The 12,839-nt window shown below is 52.4% G+C and overlaps 1 protein-coding gene across 1 annotated transcript; it reads left to right on the top strand.

Annotated features, from left to right (window-relative positions):
• The first annotated feature begins 2,129 nt into the window (after nucleotides 1-2,129).
• LOC123757321 (serine-rich adhesin for platelets-like) lies at nucleotides 2,130-5,118 on the top strand. Its single transcript, XM_069324071.1, has 3 exons — nucleotides 2,130-2,869; nucleotides 3,019-4,357; nucleotides 5,032-5,118. The coding sequence occupies exons 1-3, from the start codon at nucleotides 2,130-2,132 to the stop codon at nucleotides 5,116-5,118; spliced, it is 2,166 nt and encodes a 721-aa protein (XP_069180172.1).
• The last annotated feature ends 7,721 nt before the right edge of the window (nucleotides 5,119-12,839 follow it).

Here is a 12,839-nt window from a genome sequence, read left to right as displayed (position 1 = left end):
CCCGCTAGGATTATATATATAATATATATATATATATATATATAATATATATATATATATATATATATATATATATATATATATATATATATATATATATATATAATATATAATGTTAAATATGACCGAAAAAGTAATATTAATAATTCTAACACGAATTTTCTCAATATTTCTTATGTTTCTTTTTACTGTCGATGGTAATTGAAAAATCAATTCTCCAAAATTCATTTTTATTTCTAGTCTGACGCGACGCTAGAACGCGTTCGTAATAACTTATTACATTTTCAAAGACTTTAGTTTACACACACACAACTGTAACCTGAAAACACTTAACAGAGTTTTACTAATTCTAACGCTAAACAGCTTGTCTTATATACTCGCATTTGGGTGAGGTGATATGTTGCAACAGTTTTGGATGAGGTGAATAAACTTTTGACCAACACAAGACAGAACACGGAACAATGGGTATTAATTGGATAAGTGAAAGGGAAGAATGGAAGTAACTACAAAGGACCTATTGGCCCATACTTCCTCTTGATGCTTCTATATTGGTACGGAGTCTTAAAGTGGGTAGAACTCTATCCACTTTAAGATTCTCAAAATGTCCTGCCAACGTGGTCAAAATATTCCTGCCACTAGCGACCCGTTCACATGAAGCAGCAGGCAGGGGCTTCACTACCATCCACCACGGCGGCTACTGTTGACAGTGAGCCACGGCGGCCACTGTTGACGGTGAGTCACGGCGGGCACTGTTGACAGTGAGCCACGGCGGGCACTGTTGACAGTGAGCCACGGCGGCCACTATTGAGGGTGAGTCACGGCGGCCACTGTTGACGGTGAGCCACGGCGGCCACTGTTGACGGTGAGCCACGGCGGCCACTGTTGACGGTGAGCCACGGCGGCCACTGTTGACGGTGAGTCACGGCGGCCACTGTTGACGGTGAGTCACGGCGGCCACTGTTGACGGTGAGTCACGGCGGCCACTGTTGACGGTGAGTCACGGCGGCCACTGTTGACGGTGAGTCACGGCGGCCACTGTTGACGGTGAGTCACGGCGGGCACTGTTGACAGTGAGTCACGGCGGGCACTGTTGACAGTGAGTCACGGCGGGCACTGTTGACAGTGAGTCACGGCGGGCACTGTTGACAGTGAGTCACGGCGGGCACTGTTGACAGTGAGTCACGGCGGGCACTGTTGACAGTGAGTCACGGCGGGCACTGTTGACAGTGAGTCACGGCGGGCACTGTTGACGGTGAGTCACGGCGGGCACTGTTGACGGTGAGTCACGGCGGGCACTGTTGACGGTGAGTCACGGCGGGCACTGTTGACGGTGAGTCACGGCGGGCACTGTTGACGGTGAGTCACGGCGGGCACTGTTGACGGTGAGTCACGGCGGCCACTGTTGACGGTGAGTCACGGCGGCCACTGTTGACGGTGAGTCACGGCGGCCACTGTTGACGGTGAGTCACGGCGGCCACTGTTGACGGTGAGCCACGGCGGCCACTGTTGACGGTGAGTCACGGCGGCCACTGTTGACGGTGTGTCACGGCGGCCACTGTTGACGGTGAGCCACGGCGGCCACTGTTGACGGTGAGTCACGGCGGGCACTGCTGACGGTGAGTCACGGCGGGCACTGTTGACGGTGAGTCACGGCGGGCACTGTTGACGGTGTGTCACGGCGGCCACTGTTGACGGTGAGCCACGGCGGCCACTGTTGACGGTGAGCCACGGCGGGCACTGTTGACGGTGAGTCACGGCGGGCACTGTTGCCAGTGAGGCACGGCGGGCACTGTAGACGGTGAGCCACGGCGGGCACTGTTGACGGTGAGTCACGGCGGGCACTGTTGACAGTGAGCCACGGCGGCCACTGTTGACAGTGAGTCACGGCGGGCACTGTTGACAGTGAGCCACGGCGGCCACTGTTGACAGTGAGTCACGGCTCCCAATGTCTGCACCCTGAAATAATAAGACATATAGAGCAATATATTAGTGGCAGAACTAATCCTTAGCAAGTGTCACCGGTCAGTCTGGTCACGGGTCAGTCTGGCCAGCGGTCAGTCTGGCCAGCGGTCAGTCTGGCCACCGGTCAGTCTGGTCACGGGTCAGTCTGGCCACCGGTCAGTCTGGTCATGGGTCAGTCTGGCCACCGGTCAGTCTGGTCACCGGTCAGTCTGGTCACCGGTCAGTCTGGTCACCGGTCAGTCTGGCCACCGGTCAGTCTGGCCACCGGTCAGTCTGGTCACGGGTCAGTCTGGCCACCGGTCAGTCTGGTCACGGGTCAGTCTGGTCACCGGTCAGTCTGGTCACCGGTCAGTCTGGTCACGGGTCAGTCTGGCCAGCGGTCAGTCTGGCCAGCGGTCAGTCTGGCCACCGGTCAGTCTGGTCACGGGTCAGTCTGGCCACCGGTCAGTCTGGTCACGGGTCAGTCTGGCCACCGGTCAGTCTGGTCACCGGTCAGTCTGGTCACCGGTCAGTCTGGTCACCGGTCAGTCTGGCCACCGGTCAGTCTGGCCACCGGTCAGTCTGGCCACGGGTCAGTCTGGCCACCGGTCAGTCTGGTCACGGGTCAGTCTGGTCACCGGTCAGTCTGGTCACGGGTCAGTCTGGCCACCGGTCAGTCTGGCCACCGGTCAGTCTGGCCACCGGTCAGTCTGGCCACCGGTCAGTCTGGCCACCGGTCAGTGTTGTCACCGGTCAGTCTGGCCACCGGTCAGTCTGGCCACCGGTCAGTGTTGTCACCGGTCAGTCTGGCCACCGGTCAGTCTGGCCACCGGTCAGTGTTGTCACCGGTCAGTCTGGTCACCGGTCAGTCTGGTCACCGGTCAGTGTTGTCACCGGTCAGTCTGGTCACCGGTCAGTCTGGCCACCGGTCAGTCTGGCCACCGGTCAGTGTTGTCACCGGTCAGTGTTGTCACCGGTCAGTCTGGTCACCGGTCAGTGTTGTCACCGGTCAGTCTGGTCACCGGTCAGTCTGGTCACCGGTCAGTGTTGTCACCGGTCAGTCTGGTCACCGGTCAGTCTGGTCACCGGTCAGTCTGGTCACCGGTCAGTCTGGCCACCGGTCAGTCTGGCCACCGGTCAGTCTGGCCACCGGTCAGTGTTGTCACCGGTCAGTCTGGTCACCGGTCAGTGTTGTCACCGGTCAGTCTGGTCACCGGTCAGTCTGGCCACCGGTCAGTCTGGCCACCGGTCAGTCTGGCCACCGGTCAGTCTGGTCACCGGTCAGTGTTGTCACCGGTCAGTCTGGTCACCGGTCAGTCTGGTCACCGGTCAGTCTGGCCACCGGTCAGTGTTGTCACCGGTCAGTCTGGCCACCGGTCAGTCTGGTCACCGGTCAGTGTTGTCACCGGTCAGTCTGGCCACCGGTCAGTCTGGCCACCGGTCAGTCTGGTCACCGGTCAGTGTTGTCACCGGTCAGTGTTGTCACCGGTCAGTGTTGTCACCGGTCAGTCTGGTCACCGGTCAGTCTGGTCACCGGTCAGTGTTGTCACCGGTCAGTCTGGTCACCGGTCAGTCTGGTCACCGGTCAGTCTGGTCACCGGTCAGTGTTGTCACCGGTCAGTCTGGTCACCGGTCAGTGTTGTCACCGGTCAGTGTTGTCACCGGTCAGTCTGGTCACCGGTCAGTCTGGTCACCGGTCAGTCTGGCCACCGGTCAGTCTGGTCACCGGTCAGTGTTGTCACCGGTCAGTCTGGTCACCGGTCAGTCTGGTCACCGGTCAGTCTGGTCACCGGTCAGTCTGGTCACCGGTCAGTCTGGTCACCGGTCAGTCTGGCCACCGGTCAGTCTGGCCACCGGTCAGTCTGGGCACCGGTCAGTCTGGTCACCGGTCAGTCTGGTCACCGGTCAGTCTGGTCACCGGTCAGTCTGGTCACCGGTTAGTCTGGCCACCGGTCAGTCTGGTCACCGGTCAGTCTGGGCACCGGTCAGTCTGGCCACCGGTCAGTCTGGTCACCGGTCAGTCTGGTCACCGGTCAGTCTGGCCACCGGTCAGTCTGGCCACCGGTCAGTCTGGCCGCCGGTCAGTCTGGCCGCCGGTCAGTCTGGCCGCCGGTCAGTCTGGCCGCCGGTCAGTCTGGCCGCCGGTCAGTCTGGCCACCGGTCAGTCTGGTCACCGGTCAGTCTGGTCACCGGTCAGTCTGGCCACCGGTCAGTCTGGCCACCGGTCAGTCTGGGCACCGGTCAGTCTGGGCACCGGTCAGTCTGGGCACCGGTCAGTCTGGTCACCGGTCAGTCTGGCCACCGGTCAGTCTGGTCACCGGTCAGTCTGGTCACCGGTCAGTCTGGTCACCGGTCAGTCTGGTCACCGGTCAGTCTGGCCACCGGTCAGTCTGGCCACTGGTCAGTCTGGGCACCGGTCAGTCTGGCCACCGGTCAGTCTGGGCACCGGTCAGTCTGGCCACCGGTCTCCAGGTTAATACACAAGAATGAGTATTAATATACACATGTTACTGGACTGACCAAATTAGGTGATTGTGTTGTTACCCGTTGCCTTTATAACTGGAGGTCGTTACAACGAGGGCAAAGCCCAATTATTAACGTTAGTAACTATTAATATAGTTATCATATTCCATTAAAATCATTACCTCAATATATTGTATAATAATTATCAATCCTAGTTAAATCTTATTGTCTTATTGAAGCTAATCAATAGTTATCAAGATTATTAATCACGCTCCTGGCATAGTTATCAGGAAATAACGTTTACTTAATGATGATAATTTAATTATTCCTTAGCACTAACATGCTAATGATATGATATTAGTATATAACTAAGTAGCTATCATTATTGATAATGTTGCAGTTAACTTAAGGCATACTAGTTCACAGCAATAACGTTATAACTTAGTTAGTTATGCTGGAGTTAAGTTAGCTACAGCATAACTTACTATCTCAACGCTGGGTTAGGCAAAGCTTAGGCCGACATGTGACTCTGTCCGTTAAGCTGTATTTTATTGTTAATCCTATCACTTTATATATTGTTAATCCTATCACTTTATATATTCTCTAATTTGTGGTAAATCTTTTCAGGTAACTTGGGAGCTTGAGAGACGTGTGTCACAGAGCTCTTCACAGGAGCTTGGCTCAGAGGCAGTCTGGGCTCCACATTACAGCTAAGCACTCATTTTTATTTTAATCTTCTTAATAATCTTTTTATTGCATGCCAATTTAATGCATTAAAGAAAAGTATAAGGTTTTACCACAATGGGCCGTCAACACCACACACACTCAGACACCCAGGACTCAAAACGAACCTCAAGTGCTACCGAATACTGTTCAACAGCCAAGACACAAAAGTAGCCTAAAGACTCTTAAAGCGGGAGTAAATTCTCGACAAATAAAATTCCAACACAATTTTCCCAAGAGTAAGAGTGAGGTTTACAGCTACATAATATCATAATAGTATGTCACAACCCCTCAAGTCATCCTCCAGACAAGTAGCAATAAGTTCAGCACAATGGATACGCCTCGACCCAAGAAATCCACCAGTTGGAATGGACCCACAAGCTTCAACAGTCATCGAGGCATTAACAATAACACGACACAATGTTCTAATGTGGACTCCGCTCAGAGCAAGTGATCTCGGCAACATACACGAAGATACAGACCCGGATATATGTGGTACTCCGCTCAGAGCAAGTGATCTCGGCAACATACACGAAGATACAGACCCGGATATATGTGGTACCTTCCTTTATGATCGTAATCCCTTTCCAGAGACGCTTCGTCAACCAAAACAAATTTTCCCCATAAGAAATAATGTCAATAGAATTAATCCCGTTCCACACACCCAAAAAATATTAACTTAATACATTTTATACTGAATGACACTTATTTTGTACTAGCTACAATACAGTACTGTATGTATATTACCTTGAATGAGAACTCTTGTTGGAGTATGGAAGACAGTGAGGAGGGAGCGGGGGGGGGGGGGGGAGGGGGAAGTGTTAGTGTCTGGAAGGGGAGTCCCCTTCCATTATAACAGCAGTGATAACATTTCTGCGGTACTCTCTCTCTCTGACGTTTTACAGGCATACCACTAGGACCTTCTCGTGGCTCACTGCGTGCTTGTCTTACTAACAATCTGTCTATAGACACTTCTTTTTCCCTACGTTTTAACACTCGTCTGGAGTGAGACATCAGATTCTCACTATGAAAGATCTCTTGTTTCTCCTCTATCGTCATCCTCACAACTATTTTTTTTAGGATGAACTTTACCACTGACTTTCTTATGACCCATGGCGGGGGATAGACTTGTAATCAAGCTGAGTGCCTCTACCCGCGCCCCAGCACCATGCGCTCGTTCCACCCATACGCGCATGAACAGAAGTCGTCTTCCAAGTAAACCGTCGTACACCAATTCAAATTTCACGATGAATTTGACGTCGTCAACCAAAAAGATTGATTGATAAAGATTAAGCCATCCAAGAGGTGGCACGGGGCATGAATAGCCCGTAAAACCAAAAAAAATCTTCCTCTTGGGCAGTCATCAACCGAGGCTCCACTGTAAGTACTCATTAACTGCCACGTGAAAAAGGAAAGTGAGAGGGTAAAGATATTCAACTACAAAACTTACCAGGTAGAGCTGACCAAGCCAGCGATGGAGCAACAATTGCTGCCAGGAGAAATATACCACACATAAAATCTTGATGACTTTCAAGATCACTTCCTGACCATTGAACTCCACACCACGAAAGGTGCAGTCTTCATATGGACGTGTTACCAGTCACCAAGACGACCTTATCTTCCCCTGGTCGACACAGGGACGTGTTACCAGTCACCAAGACGCCCTTATCTTCCCCTGGTCGACACAGGGACGTGTTACCAGTCACCAAGACGCCCTTATCTTCCCCTGGTCGACACAGGGACGTGTTACCAGTCACCAAGACGCCCTTATCTTCCCCTGGTCGACACAGGGACGTGTTACCAGTCACCAAGACGCCCTTATCTTCCCCTGGTCGACACAGGGACGTGTTACCAGTCACCAAGACGCCCTTATCTTCCCCTGGTCGACACAGGGACGTGTTACCAGTCACCAAGACGACCTTACCTTCCCCTGGTCGACACAGGGACGTGTTACCAGTCACCAAGACGCCCTTATCTTCCCCTGGTCGACACAGGGACGTGTTACCAGTCACCAAGACGCCCTTATCTTCCCCTGGTCGACACAGGGACGTGTTACCAGTCACCAAGACGCCCTTATCTTCCCCTGGTCGACACAGGGACGTGTTACCAGTCACCAAGACGCCCTTATCTTCCCCTGGTCGACACAGGGACGTGTTACCAGTCACCAAGACGCCCTTATCTTCCCCTGGTCGACACAGGGACGTGTTACCAGTCACCAAGACGCCCTTATCTTCCCCTGGTCGACACAGGGACGTGTTACCAGTCACCAAGACGCCCTTACCTTCCCCTGGTCGACACAGGGACGTGTTACCAGTCACCAAGACGCCCTTACCTTCCCCTGGTCGACACAGGGACGTGTTACCAGTCACCAAGACGACCTTACCTTCCCCTGGTCGACATGAAACTCACCAGAAGAACCACACCTGCCTACTTCCTGGCAGACCTGAAGGCAAGACACAGTACCCTGAGACAAGCAGGCAGGATAAGCCATCTACAATATGTTAAGGAACGAGAAGCTAACCCATCTGGGCCCCGACTTCTCAACTTGCCAGACAAGGACACAGTGACACACCAGACATAATACTGTCAAACAACCACAACTTCCTTAATACCCGCCTAGAGAGAGGTCCAGTAAGCACAAGCGACCACCTACCTATAACAATGACGCTATCAACTAATCCTATTAAGAAACTCTCACCCCCAGACCCCAATACACAACTGACTGGGAGGCGTTCAGACAGAGTACAGGACATCAGTGTCACAGCCAGTAGTGGTGGTGAGGAAACATCAGTGTCACAGCCAGTAGTGGTGGTGAGGAAACATCAGTGTCACAGCCAGTAGTGGTGGTGAGGAAACATCAGTGTCACAGCCAGTAGTGGTGATAAGGAAACATCAGTGTCACAGCCAGTAGTGGTGATAAGGAAACATCAGTGTCACAGCCAGTAGTGGTGATAAGGAAACATCAGTGTCACAGCCAGTAGTGGTGATAAGGAAACATCAGTGTCACAGCCAGTAGTGGTGATAAGGAAACATCAGTGTCACAGCCAGTAGTGGTGATAAGGAAACATCAGTGTCACAGCCAGTAGTGGTGATAAGGAAACATCAGTGTCACAGCCAGTAGTGGTGATAAGGAAACATCAGTGTCACAGCCAGTAGTGGTGATAAGGAAACATCAGTGTCACAGCCAGTAGTGGTGATAAGGAAACATCAGTGTCACAGCCAGTAGTGGTGATAAGGAAACATCAGTGTCACAGCCAGTAGTGGTGATAAGGAAACATCAGTGTCACAGCCAGTAGTGGTGGTGAGGAAACATCAGTGTCACAGCCAGTAGTGGTGGTGAGGAAACATCAGTGTCACAGCCAGTAGTGGTGGTGAGGAAACATCAGTGTCACAGCCAGTAGCGGTGGTGAGGAAACATCAGTGTCACAGCCAGTAGTGGTGATAAGGAAACATCAGTGTCACAGCCAGTAGTGGTGGTGAGGAAACATCAGTGTCACAGCCAGTAGTGGTGGTGAGGAAACATCAGTGTCACAGCCAGTAGTGGTGATAAGGAAACATCAGTGTCACAGCCAGTAGTGGTGATAAGGAAACATCAGTGTCACAGCCAGTAGCGGTGGTGAGGAAACATCAGTGTCACAGCCAGTAGTGGTGATAAGGAAACATCAGTGTCACAGCCAGTAGTGGTGATAAGGAAACATCAGTGTCACAGCCAGTAGTGGTGGTGAGGAAACATCAGTGTCACAGCCAGTAGTGGTGGTGAGGAAACATCAGTGTCACAGCCAGTAGCGGTGGTGAGGAAACATCAGTGTCACAGCCAGTAGTGGTGATAAGGAAACATCAGTGTCACAGCCAGTAGTGGTGGTGAGGAAACATCAGTGTCACAGCCAGTAGTGGTGGTGAGGAAACATCAGTGTCACAGCCAGTAGTGGTGGTGAGGAAACATCAGTGTCACAGCCAGTAGTGGTGATAAGGAAACATCAGTGTCACAGCCAGTAGTGGTGATAAGGAAACATCAGTGTCACAGCCAGTAGTGGTGATAAGGAAACATCAGTGTCACAGCCAGTAGTGGTGATAAGGAAACATCAGTGTCACAGCCAGTAGTGGTGATAAGGAAACATCAGCCGTGAAAACAGAACTAAACAAATGGATTACCGCCGTGGGAAAATGCAGGAAGGATCACATCCCCGTAACTCTCCCCACAACGCTATCAGTCCTGTTGAATACTGTATACAACACTGGCACTGTATACAACACTGGCACTGTATACAACACTGGCACTGTATACAACACAGGCACTGTGTACAACACTGGCACTGTATACAACACTGGCACTGTATACAACACTGGCACTGTATACAACACTGGTACTGTATACAACACTGACACTGCAGGCCACACAGACACTGCAGGCAACACTGACACTGCAGGCAACACTGACACTGCAAACAGACACACTGCAGGCAACACTGACACTGCAGGCAACACTGATACTGCAGGCAACAGTCACTGCAGGCAACACAGACACTGTAGGCAACACTGATACTGCATGCAGGCAACAGTCACTGCAGGCAACACTGATACTGCAGGCAACACTGACACTGAAGACATCATAGACAATGCAGGCAACACTGACACTGCAGACATCATAGACACTGCAGGCAACACAGACACACGAGGTCCCTGCAGGTGTGGTAGGGACAGACACTGCAGGCAACACAGACACTGCAGGCAACACAGTCACTGCAGGCAACACTGACACTGCAGGCAACAAAACACAGCAGGCAACACAGACACTGCAGGCAACACAGGCACTACTGGCAGCACAGACACACGAGGGGCCTGCAGGTGTGGCAGGGACAGACACTGCAGGCAACACTGACACTGCAGGCAACACTGTCACTGCAAGCAACACTGACACTGCAGGCAACAGACACTGCAGGCAACACTGACATTGCAGGCAACAGACACTGCAGGCAACACAGACACACGAGGTGCCTGCAGGTGTGGCAGGGACAGTCGCTGCAGGCAACACAGACACTGCAGGCCACACAGACACTGCAGGCAACACTGACACTGCAGGCAACACTGACACTGCAAACAGACACACTGCAGGCAACACTGACACTGCAGGCAACACTGATACTGCAGGCAACAGTCACTGCAGGCAACACAGACACTGTAGGCAACACTGATACTGCATGCAGGCAACAGTCACTGCAGGCAACACTGATACTGCAGGCAACACTGACACTGAAGACATCATAGACAATGCAGGCAACACTGACACTGCAGACATCATAGACACTGCAGGCAACACAGACACACGAGGTCCCTGCAGGTGTGGTAGGGACAGACACTGCAGGCAACACAGACACTGCAGGCAACACAGTCACTGCAGGCAACACTGACACTGCAGGCAACAAAACACAGCAGGCAACACAGACACTGCAGGCAACACAGGCACTACTGGCAGCACAGACACACGAGGGGCCTGCAGGTGTGGCAGGGACAGACACTGCAGGCAACACTGACACTGCAGGCAACACTGTCACTGCAAGCAACACTGACACTGCAGGCAACAGACACTGCAGGCAACACTGACATTGCAGGCAACAGACACTGCAGGCAACACAGACACACGAGGTGCCTGCAGGTGTGGCAGGGACAGTCGCTGCAGGCAACACAGACACTGCAGGCAACACAGACACACGAGGTGCCTGCAGGTGTGGCAGGGACAGTCGCTGCAGGCAACACAGACACTGCAGGCAACACAGACACACGAGGTGCCTGCAGGTGTGGCAGGGACAGACACTGCAGGCAACACAGACACTGCAGGCAACACAGACACACGAGGTGCCTGCAGGTGTGGCAGGGACAGACACTGCAGGCAACACAGACACTGCAGGCATCACAGACACTGCAGGCATCACAGCCACTGCAGGCAACACAGGCACTGTATACAACACAGGCACTGTATACAACACAGGCACTGTATACAACACAGGCACTGTATACAACACAGGCACTGTATACAACACAGGCACTGTATACAACACAAGCACTGTATACAACACAGGCACTGTATACAACACTGACACTGTATACAACAGTGGCACTGTATACAACACAGGCACTGTATACAACACTGGCACTGTGTACAACACAGGCACTGTATACAACACAGACACTGTATACAACACTGGCACTGTATACAACACAGACACTGTATACAACACTGGCACTGTATACAACACAGGCACTGTGTACAACAATGGCACTGTATGCAACACAGGCACTGTATGCAACACAGACACTGTATACAACACTGGCACTGTATACAACACAGGCACTGTGTACAACACTGGCACTGTATACAACACTGGCACTGTATACAACACTGACACTGTATACAACACAGGCACTGTGTACAACACTGACACTGTGTACAACACTGGCACTGTATACAATACAGGCACTGTATACAACACAGGCACTGTATACAACACAGGCACTATATACAACACAGGCACTATATACAACACTGGCACTGTATACAACACTGGCACTGTATACAACACTGGCACTGTGTACAACACTGGCACTGTATACAACACTAGCACTGTATACAACACAGGCACTGTATGCAACACTGGCACTATACAACACTGGCACTGTATACAACACTGGTACTGTATACAACACTGACACTGCAGGCAACACAGACACTGCAGGCAACACAGGTGTGGCAGGGACAGTCACTGCAGGCAACACAGGCACTGCAGGCAACACAGACACTGCAGGCAGCACAGACACACGAGGTGCCTGCAGGTGTGGCAGGGACAGACACTGTTGGCAACACACACACTGTAGGCAACGCTGACACTGTAGGCAACGCTGACACTGCAGGCAACGCTGACACTGCAGGCAACACTGACACTGCAGGCAACACTGACACTGCAGGCAACATAGACACTGCAGGCAACACTGACACTGCAGGCAACACTGACACTGCAGGCAGCACTGACACTGCAGGCAACATAGACACTGCAGGCAACATAGACACTGCAGGCAACACTGACACTGCAGGCAACACTGACACTGCAGGCAACACTGACACTGCAGGCAACACTGACACTGCAGGCAACAGACACTGCAGGCAACACAGACACACGAGGTGCCTGCAGGTGTGGCAGGGACAGTCACTGTAGGCAACACAGACACTGCAGGCAACACAGACACTGCAGGCAACACTGACACTGCAGGCAACACAGACACTGCAGGCAACAGACACTGCAGGCAACACTGACACTGCAGGCAACACTGACACTGCAGGCAACACAGACACTGCAGGCAACACAGACACTGCAGGCAACACAGACACTGCATTCAACACTGACACTGCAGGTAACACAGACACTGCAGGCAACACATACACTGCAGCAACACTGACACTGCAGGCAACACTGACACTGCAGGCAACACAGACACACGAGGTGCCTGCAGGTGTGGCAGGGACAGTCACTGCAGGCAACACAGACACACGAGGTGCCTGCAGGTGGGGCAGGGACAGTCACTGCAGGCAACACAGACACACGAGGTGCCTGCAGGTGTGGCAGGGACAGTCACTGCAGGCAACACAGACACACGAGGTGCCTGCAGGTGGGGCAGGGACAGTCACTGCAGGCAACACAGACACACGAGGTGCCTGCAGG

Source organism: Procambarus clarkii, chromosome 13, assembly GCF_040958095.1.
Source record: "Procambarus clarkii isolate CNS0578487 chromosome 13, FALCON_Pclarkii_2.0, whole genome shotgun sequence".
NCBI classification, from domain to species: Eukaryota; Metazoa; Arthropoda; class Malacostraca; order Decapoda; family Cambaridae; genus Procambarus; species Procambarus clarkii.
This window is presented reverse-complemented; position numbering and strand designations above follow the sequence as displayed.

What these genes read in the sequence shown, in the direction of transcription:
- LOC123757321 (XM_069324071.1), top strand. Translation starts at nt 2,130, where the DNA reads ATGGGTCAGTCTGGCCACCGGTCAGTCTGGTCACCGGTCAGTCTGGTC. An exon ending in ACCGGTCAGTCTGGCCACCG is followed by an intron (nt 2,870 to 3,018) that starts GTCAGTCTGGCC and finishes GTCACCGGTCAG; the next exon opens with TCTGGTCACCGGTCAGTCTG. An exon ending in ACTGGTCAGTCTGGGCACCG is followed by an intron (nt 4,358 to 5,031) that starts GTCAGTCTGGCC and finishes AAATCTTTTCAG; the next exon opens with GTAACTTGGGAGCTTGAGAG.